Source organism: Xenopus laevis, chromosome 4L (assembly GCF_017654675.1).
Source record: "Xenopus laevis strain J_2021 chromosome 4L, Xenopus_laevis_v10.1, whole genome shotgun sequence".
Lineage (NCBI taxonomy): Eukaryota > Metazoa > Chordata > Amphibia > Anura > Pipidae > Xenopus > Xenopus laevis.
This window is the reverse complement of record NC_054377.1, coordinates 43708913-43726636: the sequence shown is the minus strand read 5'-3', so window position 1 is coordinate 43726636 and position 17724 is coordinate 43708913. Positions and strand designations below refer to the sequence as shown.

Here is a 17724-nt window from a genome sequence, read left to right as displayed (position 1 = left end):
CTGTCTTGCATAAAAAAGGGCATTCACTCAAGGGATGAAAACATAATTATGCCTCTTTATAGGTCCCTGGTAAGGCCTCATCTGGAGTATACAGTGCAGTTTTGGACTCCAGTCCTTAAGAGGGATATAAATGAGCTGGAGAGAGTGCAGAGACGTGCAACTACATTGGTTAGAGGGATGGAAGACTTAAATTATGAGGGGAGACTGTCATGGTTGGGGTTGTTTTCTCTGGAAAAAAGGCGCTTGCGAGGGGACATGATTACACTTTACAAGTACATTAGAGGACATTATAGACAAATAGCAAGGGACCTTTTTACCCATAAAGTGGATCACCGTACCAGAGGCCACCCCTTTAGACTAGAAAAAAAGAACTTTCATTTGAAGCAACGTAGGGGGTTCTTCACAGTCAGGACAGTGAGGTTGTGGAATGCACTGCTGGGTGATGTTGTGATGCTGATTCAGTTAATGCCTTTAAGAATGGCTTGGATGATTTTTTGGACAAACAGAATATCAAAGGCTATTATGATACTAAGCTCTATAGTTAGTATAGGTATGGGTATATAGAATTTAATTAAAAGTAGGGAGGGGTGTATGTATGGATGCTGGGTTTTCATTTGGAGGGGTTGAACTTGATGGACTTTGTCTTTTTTCAACCCAATTTAACTATGTAACTATGTATTACTGAGGATTAATCTTCTAAAAACAAGGTATGGTTAGATTCCACTGTCATGTATAAAAGCAAGAAAAATACAGAGAAGAAATGTGCCACACAAGCAGTATTATAGGCTGCCTATTCTAGTGCTTGTTGGAAATGATATGATGAGCGCAACTTGTAAACAGGACATCTTTTCTCTTTAACACCTTTCACTAATGTGCGAGCCATTTTTAGGAATAAATCAAAGTACATATGGTAAATTTTGTCAGACTGGAGAAACGAAGTACTGTAAAATTTTTAATTTTTATAATGTCACTTTGCAGATAGAGTAAAAAAGTAGAAAATGGTTAAAATGAGAGTTGCTTTGATCCTAATCTAAATTGGAACATCGTAGAGAAGCAATGATCTATGAAACACAAACAGGCTTTTCTGTGACATTTCCAAATGCTCCTTGTCATGTTGTGTGTGTTTATCTGGGAATCACAACCATGCTATCGAAAGGCTTTTTCTCTTTATACTGAAATTTATTGTAAGGCTGCCATGGCAACAGAACATGACCTGTCCGTGATTTGGTTGCATTTCCGACCATACCTACTTCTATACATTGAACCTGTCCTGGAGATAAACTGCCCACATCTGCTTCACTGACAAGTCTTGCGCAAATAGAAAGCAGCTCTGTAGGTCACTGGCAGTTGCTAAATATAACTGCCTGCTATCTGAACCATCTTTGCTAATAATTACACTGCATCTTAAGCGATGCCCTATCCATCAATGAATGAAAGCTATGTATCCATATCTACACATGATACTATATGATGATTTTAACTCACCATATCTGAGTGTCCCCAGTTTCTTGTGTCACATCACTTGCGTGCGATATGGTGCACATTTTCAGGTCAATTTTGCAGGGTATAGGCTCTTTATTTAAGATAAACTGAGGGGAGTGGAGTGAGTATTGAGATCCTGGGACCTTCAAGTGGTAAGTTTACAACAATGGATAACTAGCATTTATACTACATGGTATGGGTTCAGTGAGGGCCATAGAGATACTCCATGTTCTAAACATCTCATGATGGGGCAAATATTTTACTCTTTGAGCCATTGTCTCACTGGCAGACTGTCCACAAGCACCTAATCACAATATTGTGTTTATAATTCCTTTACACACAGAGATTTTGACAGTGGACAGTGCTTTCTTGTAGTCAGGTATGGGATCCGTTATCTGGAAGCCTGTTATCCAGAAAGCTCTGAATTATGGAAAGGCTGGCTCCCATAGACTCCATTTTATCCAAATAATCCATTTTTTTTAAAAAATAATTCCCCTTTTCTCTGTAATAATAAAACAGTACATTGTACTTGATGTAATTAATCCTTATTGGAAGCAAAACCAGCATATTGGGTTTCTTTAACGTTTACATGATTTTCATACTTAAAGCTGGCCATAGACGCAAAGATCCGATCGTACGAATCGTGGATTCGTACGATTTTCGGACCGTGTGTGGAGAGTCCCGACATTTTTCGTCCGTCGGAGATCGGTCGTTTGGTCGATCGGACAAGTTAGAAAATTTCTGTCACCTGCCGATAATATCTCTGCGTGTATTGCCGATCGTACGATTTTCAGTGGGAGACTGTCACTAGTGTTGTCAGACATAAGTATCGTACGATTGCTGTCAGGGGCAGAACATTGGCTGATCTGTTCTTATTTGATCGGAATGGTAAAGACTTTGATCTGAATGGTTAGTGGAGGGTCGGGAGATGGGAAAGTCCGATCGTACGTTGATTCGTACGATCGGATCTTTGCGTCTATGGCCAGGTTAAGGTATAAAATTACGGAAAGATCCATTAGCTGGAAAACCCTAGGTCTCGAACATTCTGGATAAAAGGTTCCATACCTGTACCATAAGTCTATACCAGCATAGCTATTTCACTGTACTGCTCAAATCTCTGCTGGAAAATGGTGACACCATTTAATGAATACAAAGACAATGGGCAAAAGTTTAAATTTGGCTTATTATCACCAAAAAACTTAAAATTCGTCAAGTTTTGGCAAATTAACTTCTCATTGGTGAAAGTTCTCTTTTCTTCAAATCTTTTCCTGAGGCGATAGTTCTCTAGTGAATTTGCACCAGGTCTCAATAAGCAAATTGTAGCAAACTTTGATAAAGTTAGATGAGAAGCAAAGTCACACATTGTTTGATTAATAAGATCTCAGCTTTACCTATGTTGGAGGGTTTTCATGTATCAGTTAGATAATAGAAATATAGACGAGGCAAAGGACGGCAAAGAAAAATATAGTGGTCTCTGAAATGAGCACTGGAATACTAGGATTGAAAAAGAAAGTATATGTGTAGTTTATGATGCCTTATTCATTGTGACTGAGCACTGAAAGAAAGCCCTCAGGGACCTCCTTGTTGTTTTTAAAGCTGGTATGGATTGTAGGTAACTTGTCTCAGTTTAAGTCTTCCTGTGTCCAAAAAATATTCTTCTGTATTTCACAGATAAATGATTGCATTGTATTTGTTCTGGTTATATCACTTCTATGAAAACGTGTAAAATAAAAATAAAAGATATGTAAAGCTCGTATATTAATATATTAGAAAATTCCACTTACAAATGGCTGAGGCCAGGGTAAATATGATAAGAATATGAAGCCTGACTCAAAAATGGTTGAAGAAAAACATAACCTGGGTCAACTGCAAAGGCATTCAACCCCCCTTCTGAGCTGCACACTGTGCGCCCTAATACAGCCGTGATCACCTGTTCCCTGTGATAACAGGAGTAGTGCAGTGGAGTTGGCTGCCATCTCTGACCCCTTGACTAGGGTTGCCACCTGGCCAGGGTAAAAATGATGGTCAATCCCAATGTTATTAATAGGGAAAAAAGATAAATATATAGGAAGGCCGGTATTTTTTTCCAGAAAAGGTGGCAACCCTACCCTTGACTGCTTTTTTTTCAAATACCTCCACAGAGCCAAGGAGAGGGAGTCAAGCATCTAGAGTTAGCAGCCACCAAACCTGCTGCACTACTCCTGTTATCATGAGGTACAGGGGAGCGCATTTGGACACTGTTGTGCAGTTCTGGGAGGGGGGAGGGGAGGAAGGGACTCATATTATGTAAATGGTTTTCAGCCTTCTTTACAGGGGACCTGTCACCCACATGTAAAACGGTAAACAATAAAAGTCTTTTGCAAATTAGACAGAAACCGAAATTATTTTTTTTTCTTAAAACATCCATAACTGTTATAAATGTATTTACAAAATCTTAGCTGTCAACCATATATTGCATTTTCCTCGCTTCTGAGCGCTGATCCAGATAGAGGAGGCGTTCTAATATCAAAGTAGGCTTTTATTCAAGCACATATATTAATGCTACAGCAGTGGGGGTACAAACTAATGCGTTTTGTGCTTGTGATCTCGGCATTTTCTCAGAGTGCTATATTTTTGGCTAACAGGGAGCAGTGCTTCCATAAAACAAATGTCAAAGACCAAGTGCTGTTCAACGTTTTCCATGTATTGGTCTGATTATTGGTCGCATGTGACCCCCCCCTTGTGTGGACCCCCACATCAAAGTCAGCCTGCTGTGTCTGCTTACCATGTGTAAGCTTTAGGGCTAGTCCACACAAGGAGATTCGAGGAGATTTTTTCGCCTGGCGACAAATCTCCTCGTCTTTTGAGCGACTATCTCCCTGAACTGCCTCAGCGTTTTTCCATAGGCTACAATGAAAAGTCGCCTGCGCTAATGCACACGCGGCAATGAGTTTTCTATAGTCACCGGAAGTTGTCTCACTGAGACAACTTTTCGTGACTATTGGAAATGCATCGCCTCGTGTGGCCTTACCCTTAAGGGCAGAGACACACATGGAGATTCAGGGCGATTTAGTCGCCCGGCGAATAATCTCCCCGAATCTCCACGTGTCTCTGCTTTAAAAGGTAGAGATAAACTGACCCTGCATTGTTTAAACCTCAAATTCAGACTGTAATCCCCTGTATTGTTCACACAAGTAATCCCCCCTGCATTGTTCACACTTGTAACACCTCTATTGTTCACACTTTACTGTTCACACCTGAAACCCAGATTGAAACTGCCCACATTATTCACCTGTTCACACTCATGCAAACTCAAACTGCTGGAGGGGCACCAGCACATGTCACTGTAAGTAGTACATCTTAAGCTGGCCATAGACGCAAAGATCTGATCGTACGAATCGAGGATTCGTAAGATTTTCGGAACGTGTGGAGAGTCCCGACATTTTTCGTCCGGCGGAGATCGTCGTTTGCTCGATCGGACAGGTTAGAAAATTTCTGTCGGCTGCCGATAATATCTCTGCGTGTATTGCCGATCGTACGATTTTCAGTAGGAGACTGTCACTAGCTTTGGTTGGACATAGATATCGTACGATTGCTGTCAGGGGCAGAACATTGCTGATCTGTTCTTTAACTAATCTGACTGGTAAGACTTTGATCTGAATGGTTAGCGGCGGGTCGGGAGATGGGAAAGTCCGATCGTACGATGATTTGTAGGATCGGATCTTTGCGTCTATGGCCAGTTTTAGAGTGGTCCTGATAGGTTTCCCTGTCTCTTGCTCTGTTCTGCCTTATTAGCCATACTCTGCATTCCTTATGCTCCCTGTGTGTGTCCAGCTCTGCCTGTGGAACATAAGCATGGTATTTGTTCTGGGGGTTTGTTATCATTAACCCCCATGAAATTATTGTTAGGGGCCCCTATGGTGTAAAATCATGTGCTGGGGGGCTGTGTTATCTACAGGGGACAGTTGCGGAACTACCGTGGGAGCAGTGGGTGCAATTGTACCATGGCCGGAACCCCCTGTAAGTTGCAGGCAGTTTGCGCAAGCTAAAAAACGCTGAAAAACCTGCTTTTGGAGGGGGATGGGTGGGCCGGGCTGTACAATCTGCACCCAGGCCTGCCACCCCATAGTTACATTACTGACAGGAGGAGGAGGAGGAGGCATATGAATTTAAGGGAATGCATACCTCCCAACATTTTGGAAGTAAAAAGAGGGACAAAATTTTTCGCACGTAGAACAGCGGATTTTTTTGACCACGCCCTTTATGTGGCCATACCCCCTAATTACCATGTTCATTTTACAAAATTTGTCAGGTTATGAAAGTTTGAAAATATTTCTCCTTCTCTAAACTGTTTTTTTGTGTCTCAAAATTGTTACAAAGTATCTTATTTGCACCTTGTTAGCTGTTCTGTGCTCTCTGCTAATAGCCAGAGACTTTGAAACTTTGTTTCTTTTTCTGGCTGTTCAGTGCAGAGAAACTAGGGACTTTCCAGTACAAATGAGGGACTGCAGGTTGAGCTGTCAAAAGAGGGACTGTCCCTCCGAAAACGGGGCAGTTGGGAGGTATGGGAATGTCTTAATATGACTTTACATTTTTTCACATATGAGTGATAAGTGATATCCCTGCAGTAAACACCAACCATTTGTTGTTTTTTTTTGGTGTTATCACAATTAATGTGGACATGGTCATGTGGTAAGATCCAAAAACAGGGAGTGGCTTACACTGGGTTCCGTTATTGGCCCTCCAGCATGTAGACCAGAAAAATTCTGGCCCTCGGTAACACAGAAGTTGGACAGCACTGCACTACACCACTATTTTGTAGTGTGGATTTGAAAAAAAAGTAACATTGGAGCCCCTGGGCAGGCTAGTATAGTCATATCAGCCCCATGGGCCTCCAGATTGACAGTTTGTCTTTATAAAGAATGCCTCTTTAGAGACAAGCATAATGGCCATCCTATAGTGATGTTATTGCCCTGCACCCATCCCACCCATCTCTGATGTCACAAGGGGGCATGGTGATGCATTTTTGCACCTATAAATACAGGCTGCTGGAAGAGGAAGCAGGGCACTGTAAGGTTGCAGATGGAGCGAGTGGAAGGAAACGTTTGGCTTGAAGCATGTGTGGAAATCAGGCCAAAACTACCTGACCCGTGGGCTAAATCTCACATCACTACCACCTTACCAATTTTTTAAAAATACAGAGAAAGTTTTTTGTATACACAATCAGTCATGCTTTAAATGTTTACCACTTATGTAAAATTTGAAAGGAAGTAAAACTCTCTAAATAGGGTGTTTTTAGCTTTAACGGTAACAATATAAGTATAAGTAATATAAAAATGGTAGATTTGAACCTTTGCATCTGGGAAATGGGCTTCTGTGCAAAGAACTGTTATAGATAATGGAAAATGCATTCTCACCCCTCTCTTGTTGAAATGGACTGGCTCATCAGTTCATAATAATACGAACAGAAATAGTGTGGATTACTCACTGTATGGAATCTAGCAGAATGTGTTCTTTTTCTAAAGAACAAGCTAAAATGTCACACATATCAGTGCCATAAAAGTGGAAAGAGATTGTCTCGGCTGGTTTAGACACGTAATGTTGAAGCAAGGCAGCATACTTTCTTTCCATGTCACTTCCATGCAACCTAACATCTGGGCATTAACTAACTTTGATTACTTACCCATAAAGTTCTATTGTGTTGCTGAACTACAGCTCCCAAAATTCTTAAGCAGCCCCAATAGTTGTCTGTATAATTAGTGCATAGTATTCAGTCTGTGCAGTGTTGGACTGGGACACCAGGGGCCCACCAAAAACCATTAGACCAGGGGCCCACCCAAAAACCTTTAGACCAGGGGCCCACTCAAAGTATTATTTTCTTCCTTTACTTACTCAACCTCTATTCTCCTATTCTCTTTTCTTTACATAGTATAACCTATTATTCCATCTATTTAGCTTCTTTATTCTCATATAAATAGGGAATGGCCATGAAATAAGCCAAATATTTAGAAGCAGGAGGGCCCTCTGACACCTTGGCCCACCGGGAGTTTTCCTGGTATCCTGGTAGGCCAGTCCGACACTGAGTCTGTGCTTAATGGGACATTGCACTGACCATTTGTGAATTTAGACAATACATCATTTGCATGGCCATTCTTGTTGTATAACAAGGGTATATTACTTGTCCATAGATGCGTTATTCAATCATTATTGACCGGTATCAAGCTTTGCTATCTTGTTATTAAATTTGGCACCAAAGGGCACTATTTAATTAGAATTTTCATATAAGGTTTACTAGTTATGTCAACCCCCTAGACAATATAAACTAAAATGCCTAAAATCCTATATACTGCCCAAAGAGTCCTTAGCAGTTAAAACCTTAGTAAACCCCCATCTAACTAATCTGCATAGAAAAGCTGTACTCCATCTCTGTCAGTCAGTGGGATTTTATGAGGGCTGTGAGCACACTTGAATAAAGACCACGTACCATTCCTTAGAAATACTTGCATATATTTGCCCTTTTATGATACCATTTCATTTTTCTTCTATCTTGCATTAATAGTTGTTTTCTGCAAATGTATTTTCAGAATGTATTTTCAGAATATACCATTTTAAAATTCAGTGGATCTGTTTGCTCTGTCTCAGCTAAGCATTGTAATTAGTAAATCACCCGCAACCATATCTAAGACTTATGCCACTTCCAGCCCCTTAGCAGAGTCACAGCCAAAATGCCTTGCCTCTCATTGCCACTGATATTAAATCAGAGGCACCATGTATAAAGCACAGAAGCGATTTCCCATGTAAGTGGGTGATTTTTAACCCAGAATGCTCATTAGAGCATTTTTGGAGTCAAAAATGTCAGTGCTACTGGAGTAGGTTTTCCATTCAATTACAGCAGAAGGAAAGGCCTATTTAATTGGGATGCACCGAATCCAGGATTTGGTTCGGGATTCGGCCTTTTTCAGCAGGATTCGGATTCGGCCGAATCCTTCTGCCAGGCCAAACTGAATCCTAATTTGCATATGCAAATTAGGGGTGAGGAGGGAAATTGCGTGACTTTTTGTCACAAAACAAGAAAGTAAAAAATGTTTTCCCCTTCCCACCCCTAATTTGCATATGCAGCATATGCAAATTAGGATTCAGATTCAGTTTGGTATTCAGTCGAATCTTTCGCAAAGGATTCGGGGGAGAGAGACAAATATGTGCATTGGCGTTAGCTAAGATATTTTGTCTGAGGCAAGCTGATAATATTGTTTTTAGTACATGATGATACTTATGCAAGGTTGTCTAAGAAGAGACAGTACAGGGTCGTACAGAAAAACAAGTACAGAGGCCTACAAGGGTCGGCACATAGGCATGTTAACCCTTCACAAAATAGTGGATTCAGTGCATCCCTAAAAGAAAACAGCCCCTTGCAATTGTTTACATAAGATAAAATCAAATGCTGAATTTTCATAGTTCATGATGATGAAAGTCATTCTTTTGCTTTTTACCTTTTTAATGTTGTTACTGCTGCACCCAAAAATAAAGGTTTAGTGCAAGTATTAATTATTCCAAAAGAGCACTGAGATCAAATCCTTCAGAAAATTACATATTATTGTAGTCTGTAGCAGTTTCCATTGCATCATTTCAGTGCCTGTATGAATGGTGACTGAGCAGTCTAAAGGCAGCAGTGAATATTTGCTTTCACTTGAAGGGAAATGTGCTCAGTTTTCGGCAGTCAGAGATCCCCAGAGATGGATGGTAAGTGCTCCGTAGTTTGGCCTTGCAAGAGTAGGACCAGTTATCATTGATATGTAATGTCTGTGTTGTGCTGTAGACACTAATATTGCAGGAGTATGTGCTTTACAGTGGTGTTTTCTATACAATGGTGTATTCTATACAGCAGTGGCACTAACTTAAATTTCAATAAGCTAATGGAATTGTGTCCCATAGTGACAAAGCTGTGTCCTGTGTATTGCGCGTACTCTTCATAGCTGGCTCAAAAATAATAATTTAATTGATTAATTGGTAAGAAGTGGGGCAGCTTTCTTCAAATATGAGTTTGTCTAACAAGAAAATGCCTGAATGTATACGATTTTAAACTTACTCTGAAGCTGTGTGATACTTTACACGCAATTGCATGTGCTCCCCAGAAAGTGGCTGGACCTTTCACAGCAGAAATGAAACATTATTTTTTATATTATTATTACATAAAATGTATTTATAGATGCTACATCCTTGATTCAGACCTTGCATTACCTTTTCAAATTAAGCATGATTTTTTTTTGTTTACCATCCATACCTGTTGATAACGAATTTAAAACTCTCAGCTGTCAATCATATATTCCATGCACCTCCATGCCTTAGACATAGAGGAGGGGCAAGCAATTACTTTCACTTTCCATTCAGCACTTCCTAGATGTCACTGCCCTCCTCACATCCCCCTTCCCTCTTCTCCATTTAATAGTGTAGCCAGTGCATGGGTATGGATATCAGGTGCCCAATTCTGGAGCATAAACAAGATTTTTGGATGATGCAAAGTTTTGCCTTAACAACTGTGTCCACAAAATGGCTGCTACCTGCTTGATGTGATTGTGAATTCCAAGACTAAAAGAAACAAGATTTTAATAATTTATGTAGTGTGATTAATGTTTATTTTGCTTGAATAACATCATAAAATAGTATTTGGAATTATTTCTTCAGATGACAGGTACCCTTTAACAATGGAAAGCAACATGCACTGCTGTAAATCTGTAAATTCCATAACGTATGACAGTACAATACTAGCATTATACAATATAACTGCCTAGGGGAACAGTCCCCCAATAATACCCTCCATTAAAGGGGATCTATCGAAAAATATAAATATAAGCCTCATTTGACTGAAATAAGAAACTTTCTAAATATAATGAATTAAAAATTCTGTTTCAACCCAAAGTTACTCTTCATTGTCCCACACTGAGCAACCTTTCTCCGTTTTTCTCTTCTGCAGGAGGTGGGGGTTAGTTTTTGATTGACAGTTAGGGCTAATACATCCTTTGGGGGGGGTTCTCCTTTTGCCTAGAATACTGTATGTATTAGACCTCAGGGTGTTTGCCAGAGTCAGTTATTTTGTTACCTTTTGCTTGTGCTGGAGTTGGTTATTTGAGTTAGCTCTAAAACATGTACTGGGAAAGAGAGCCCCCCTAAAAGATGTATCTACCTGTCAATCAAAATCTGACCCAGACCTCTGCACGAAGACAGTATTTTAAGGGACTGGTTACTGAAGAGTAACTTGATTATTTCATAAATGATACATCATTTTAATTGATCATACCTAGAAAGTGTCTTATGTCAGTGAGATGAAGCTTGTATTAAAGTTTAATTTTCACAGTAGATCCCCTTTTACCCCCTTTATATTTATACGCATATGGACAATACAAAATTTTGCTGTATTCTGAAATTATTGGATTTCAGAATACCCAGTTCACTTGAAAAATCACGGACTTATATTAAAATTGGTGAAGCCAGTAACCCTTGCTTGTACAGACAGGGCCACCATCATAAATCATGAGGCCACTTGCTACATAGTTTGTATTACCCCCCAGGGTGACTGCATGCATTTCCAACAGCAGAGGGAGCTGAGGATGTAATGATTTTGTGTTTTAAATGCAAAGGAAAAAATGACCACCTAGCAAAAATGTAAAAATCTTTTACCTAAATATATACATTTTCTAAAAGGGGATGTGTCCCCACTGTCTGACATTTGTATTGTGTTGAGGTGGGATTGAGCAGGCACAATACATGTTCGTGGTCTGGAGTATGATGTCACACACAGAAGTCTATGCAGGGGCCAAATGAATGCATGGAGAGATACTGTACATGAAGGCCTCCAGTTGCTTGGATACTTATTTCAAAGAGCAGTATCTCCTATTTTTTAACATTACTTCCGGAACAGGGCTTGTGCTTACTGTATTACTTGCCTAATTAGAACACATATGTATTTTTTATTTGTCACAAAGCAGGGCAAAATCTGAAGGTAAAGACACATTCTACTTCCTGTTTATGTAAGCACAGTCAAAACAAAATCACCAGTCCACTGAGAAACCTCTGTATAATGAGGTGCAACAATGGACAAAAACTGTGTTGAGCATATTGCTTGAACAGGAAACAACACAGCACTATTTCAGTATTAATAGAAAAATAAAATGTTAGTTAGTTTAGAATGCATTATAAGCACTAGAATACTTATAAACTGGATCTTGTGTTGCCTTCACGGGTGGTTTTAAGATACTTTTTTGACTGGATTCTAGAATCTGAGGTGGGTGTTGTATAGTAGGCATTGCATCCAAGGACAATATCATTATTATATTAATCTTAAATCAATGATCCAGTGTATAATAGATTTTCCATGTTAAATTCTTTAATAATGCAAAGACCAGTTCTTCAGTGGATATCCCCCTTTAAGTGGGGCAATCCATTATTTACCTACTTGGGTTTGTATTTGCACTATTGATTTGGATAAGAAAATAAAAGAGGGCCTAAATATAAAGATGAATAATAAAGAGTAGCATTAACAATAAATATGTAGCCTTACAGAGTGTTTGTTTTTAGATTCCCCCCCCCCCCATATTTGAGAGCTGGAAAGAGTCAGAAGAAGAAGGCAAATAACTCAAAAGCTATAACAAAAAAAATGAAGTCCAATTGAAAAGTTGCTTGGCATTAGCTATTTTTTATTAACCTATTCACCTTTTTTATACTTGATTGATTCCCTGTCCTTTGTGTTCACTTAACAGATATTATTCTCCCTTCTTTTATTCCTTTCCTTCCTTATTCTGCTTTTAACCTTGCCCTGTGGGTCATTTCCTTCCCACAGTCTGCTTTCCCCCTCCCTCTTTTGTGTTCTTTTAATTTTCACTCTCTATGCCTGCATCTCTTTTGTTCTCCTACCCTCTATAACCTTCTCTTCACTTCCTCCCTTAATCATGTTTACTCTTTATTTCTCTTCACCTCTTCTACACTATACATCCTTACTCTCTCCTTTTCCCTTTACCATTCCCTCTCTTCTTCTTGTATCTTCTGTTTTTCTTCTATTCATTTTTCTCCTGTTTTCTTTTTGTAATTTCTTCTTACTCTTTAATTTTTTTCCACTTTCAAATTTCCTTGTATATATTTCTTCACATGACCCGCTTACTTTTATATTCTGCTCTTTCTCTGTCTCTTTTTCTTTTTTTTATAATTTTTACCATTGCTTTGACAATTTCATTTCCTCATAATAACCTATTCCCTTCTTCTCATCTATTTTTCATATTATTTCAAGTTCAGTGTCAAGATTTCCTATTGTTTTCTATAGTTTTTACTCCTGTCTGTATTAATCTGCTCCCTCCTTTTTGTAGCTGTTCATTTTCTAATTAAAAATAGAAGATGCCTTAGAGTTAACCTAAATATATACATATCAATAAGTTTCCTAATATGGGTCAAAAAATGTCATGGTGAAATTGTGACAATATTGTGATATTAAACATTAAGGGGGTTATGTAATAAAAGGCACTGAGTTTGCCCAGGAGAAGTGACCCATTGCAACCAATCACAAGGAAGCATTTACTGGTCAACTGTTTAAAAGCAAACATCCCATTGTTTTTTATGGGCTACTGCTCCTGGTCAAATTTAGTGCCTTTTACTTCATAACCCCCTAAAGACGGTGTGCTGGTCCTTCTGTATCAGCAAGTTTGACCATGCATTCACTGTATAATAATGTTTCCAATTAGTGTGGACAGTATGTTTTATTAATATATGTGTAGCCTTGATAAAGATCAGAACCTTTTGTAATTTACACTTTATATAGTGAATAAAGTACACCCTCTTATAAAATATAAGGATATTATAAGTTACCGAGGAGTTTCATGACCATATAAAAACACGAGGCCGAAGGCCGAGTGGTTTTATACAGGTCATGAAACTCCGAGGTAACTTCTAATATCCTCATATTTTGAAACTGGGGGTACTTTATTTATTATAATACACAAATTTTAGTGAGTCATGTGACAGAAATGACATCAGAACTCACCGTTTATAACTGATGACATCAGAACTCACCGTATATAAGGATATAATTTACAAGATATTCATGGCTTTTGTGTATTATAAACGTAAAATATGAGGATATTAGAAGTTACCTCGGTTGTAAAATATGAGGATATTAGAAGTTACCTCGGAGTTCCATGACCTGTATAAAAACAACTCGGCCTTCGGCCTCGAGTTTTTATATGGTCATGAAACTCCTCGGTAACTTATAATATCCCTATATTTTACAAAAGGGGGTACTTTATTCACTATATAATATATTATCTTTCTTCTCTTGCAGATTGTCTTAAGTTATTGGAGCCGATGGCGTACACATACACGTCTTCCCCCGCTGGCCCTGTTGGGAGTCAGTACTGTGTCTGTAGGGTGGAACTCTCAGTCTCCTGCCAAAATATTCTGGACCGAGATGTAGCTTCCAAGTCTGACCCATTCTGTGTTTTACTTCACGAAGTTAATGGAAAATGGTCTGAGGTACTGTAATTCTCACTTTTGTGTAATACATTCAGGGGGCCGTGTCCTGCCATGAGGCAAGATGAGAACCTTGTCTCAGGGGGTATGGAGCGGCCAGTTACCAGGGGAGGCAAAAAAGCCACCTCTGGTAACTTTAAGAGCCAAATTTTTGTTTTGCAACATGGAAATTCGTCTCTGCTAGTGCAGCGATTGCAATGGTGCTCACTGCACTAGTGATGAGGCCACCCTGGACTCGCTCTAACACAGCCCCTGAAAGGCTGCTGAATACATTCTTTTTATTTTGACATCTCAATATTAAAAAATATAATTGAGTGATAAGACTCATTCTTAAAGGACCATAAAGTGAAAACAATGTTTTTACATTTGGGGGCAGATTTATCACGGGTCAAATATTAAATTTGAAAAATTTCTAAATTCGAATTCAAAAAGACCAACCGAAATTAAATGGAAGGTTTTTTTGGCTGAACAGGTCCGTTTTCGATCGAATAGATCCGTTTTTTATAGAATTCGAATCATATGAATTGAAGTTTTCCCAAAAAAAAACCTTTGATTTTTCAACGTTCACCAATTGACTCCAAATAAGTTCTAGGAGGTCCCCCATAGGGTAAAACAGCAATTTGGCAGGTTTTAGATGGTGAATGGTTGAGGTCAAATTTTTAAAGAGACAGTACATGATAAATTCAAAATCGAATTTGGACTATTTCCTAGTCAAAGTACACAAAAAGTAGCTCAAAATTCAAATTGTTTTAATTCGATTTTCACTTCGACCTTTGATAAATCTGCCCCTTGAAGTTTGTATTGCACCCAGCACTGTTTACTGACAAGTTATTTACTGTTTTATATTTATGTTATCTACAGTATATCATATACGTTGTTTTTCAGAGAATCAGAAATGACATCTGACTCCTGTTTATTTTCTTGTGTAAGAATGTACTATCTTCTATGGAAATGTGTGCCCTGTAGCCCAATTTATTTTGAATGACTGCCAGCATGGCCACACAGCAGCTCATTTATATATTTATAGTGTTTCTGATGCAAACCTGCCATTTTTATATGTGCAGTGTAACAGTCTATTTACATTGAAATACATACAGTTTATTTCTAGTCCTTTAATATCTCTCAAGTTTCAGTATCCCAAGTCAGAACATATGAATAAACACACCAGGAATATCATAAAATGTGATTGATGTCAATATTAAATCAAAAAATTAATATACAAACATGTACTTAACTCACGACTGAGGATAAGCCTTGTTGACAGGGCCGCTACTGCCATGAGGCAAGGTGAGAACCTTGCCGTAGCAGGCGGCTAGTTACAAGGAACAGCAAAAAGCCACCTCTAACTTTTAGGGGGTTATTTATGAAAGGGTGAGTTTTTGAAGGTACTTCTACCTCGAATAAAGTCACAACTCAAATATTTGCTAATTTATGAAAAAACTCGAATGTAAAAAACTCGAATTAATGCGATCGGGGGGGGGGGTCTGGCGTATTCGAACTGTTTGAGTTATCGGTGAAAAAAACTTGAATTGATCAAGTTTTCACAAAACACTAAAATAAATCCCAGAAATCATGAAAGCTAAAACATCTTCAAATGGTTCAAGGGACCTCAGCCATATATGACCTTGACTGGATTGGTTTTAGCTGGATTATTTTTGGACTTGAGCTTTTTGCAGCTTCGGGGCATAATAAATCAAAAAAGGTTTTTTCTATACCTGAAAAATTTGAGTTTTTACTGAAACTACCCTGGAAAAATAGAAATTTCAGGAAACACACAACTCTACCTTTTATAAATAACCCCCTTAAGAGTTGGAAATTGGGCTCCTCTAGTGCTGCGATCGCTATATTGCTTGCTGCATTAGCATTTCTCAAGTGGCAGCAGTCGCAGTAACGTCACTGCTTTTTGAACGCAATAGTAAAAGAGCATCAGTCATCTAAATGTGCAGGGATCAGTGTCAGGGAATCTCTGCCCTCATTTTCATACCTTCCAGGAAACACACCTCTGGGAAATGTAATAAAAGTCGGCAACAGAAAAACTATTTGCAATGCGAAAAGTTATGCCTTTGCGTGAACAAATTTTGCTTTGTGCGAATTTAATATAGCTTTTGTGAACCCGGAAACTGTTTAGCGACCACTTCCGACAGTGGAAGACCGTTTGCGAATTTTATAGTTTGCGCCAATGTGCAGTCAATGTAATAAAACCTCTTACTGAAAAAGTCGTTATGTTTGCGCCAAAACATTATGACACCTTCAAGCACTTCTTAAGAATGCGCAATTAAAATTTGCAATGCGCAATTGAAATTCGCAATGCAATAACATCTTAAGGAACAATATTACATTGCGAGATGTGGATTTTTATTCTTATTGGTGCGAATTGTTTTTCTCTTTGCGACTTTAATTACATTCCAGTTTTACTTCTGGTTAAGAAAACATAATTTTGTTTGAGAAAACGAATCATTATTTGATCAGTTGCTCAGAAGAACTAAGCAGTTTGTATCTGTAAACTATGTACATTTTAGAAGTGTATGAATGCCTTCTGTTTCTGTCCATCATTTCAGGATGCATCAAGATAAATAAAAGAAGAAATCAGCTTTTTTTGATAGTTTCCCATATTTTGATGACACAAGCAGTATTTTAAAGGAACAGTGACATTAAAAAATGAAAGTATTTTTAAAGCAATTAAAATATAATGCACTCAGTGTCAGACTGGGATACCATGGCCCACCAGAGAATATCACTGCTCTTAGGCCCCCCTTTGCCATACACTTTAGCCATAATTACCCAGACACGCTAGTAGGATCACTAGAGAAAATGTTCAACTAGCACTCCATTAACCCCAGGCATGCCAGTAAGATCATGGCAGAAATGGGCAATGGACATTTTATTAATCCCCTGACTGGATGGAAAGACCACTGCAGACAGTGGATGAGCATATTAATCCCAGACATGCTGGTAAGATTACTGAAAAGACAAAATGAAAGGTAGAGTTACAGTAAATGATCAATGGTGAAAGTGGCAGAACCATAAGGAAGAATGGCTGATGTGAAGACAGCAAGGAGAGCAGTGGATAGTAAGACATTGGGGCAGAAAGTAAAATTTTTTTCCTTTTTTTTAAAGAAGGATTTAGAAGTGGGTATATATAGTTTGTGTCAGCTACTACAAGACTACACACTGGACTACTGCATGCACACCTAATCACCATCCTTTCAAGGCAAAGTCACTCACCAGCAAACAGTCCTACTTTTACCAGTCTACACTGGTAAAACTGGCGTGTTTGCTTCAGAAACACATATAAACTAAACTAGTGTTTAGCAAAAGCAAAACAGTTTCATTAGTGCAGGGTAACAGTACATTATATTTTAATTACTTTAAAACACTTTTTTTTTGGTGTTACTGTTCCATTAAATGATGGCAAAAATTCCTAGGGAATTCTGTGTCACATATTTCTTATATTTTTGTTTCATTCGATTTATTTTTAAAAAAACGAACGCTTCATTTGCTGTTTCAGGAGAGATTACTTTTTTATGCAATAGATTTGGTTTCCTGTGCTTAGTAAAAACAAGTCTATGCTGCGGTGGTGCAAACAACAGAAACACATTGGGGGAAATTTACTAAAGGGCGAAGTGGCTAGCGCTGGCGAAAATTCGTCAACGTGATTCGTACAGGGTGATAGGCTGAAAAAGATCGAAAATTTTATTTTGGGGTACCCTCCTTCCACACTACATTTGATAACATATGGCACCTATTAAGACA

General features: G+C 38.6%; 1 protein-coding gene across 1 annotated transcript in view; it reads left to right on the top strand.

The window, feature by feature from the left end:
* The window catches only part of LOC108713497 (copine-2-like), a 95602-nt gene that overhangs the window by 16827 nt on the left and 61051 nt on the right, over positions 1–17724 (top strand). The window contains exon 2 of the mRNA XM_018257063.2: positions 13784–13974. Within this exon, the coding sequence (XP_018112552.2) occupies positions 13807–13974 (168 nt within the window). The 5' untranslated portion in view covers positions 13784–13806. The remainder of the gene's footprint in view (positions 1–13783; positions 13975–17724) is intronic.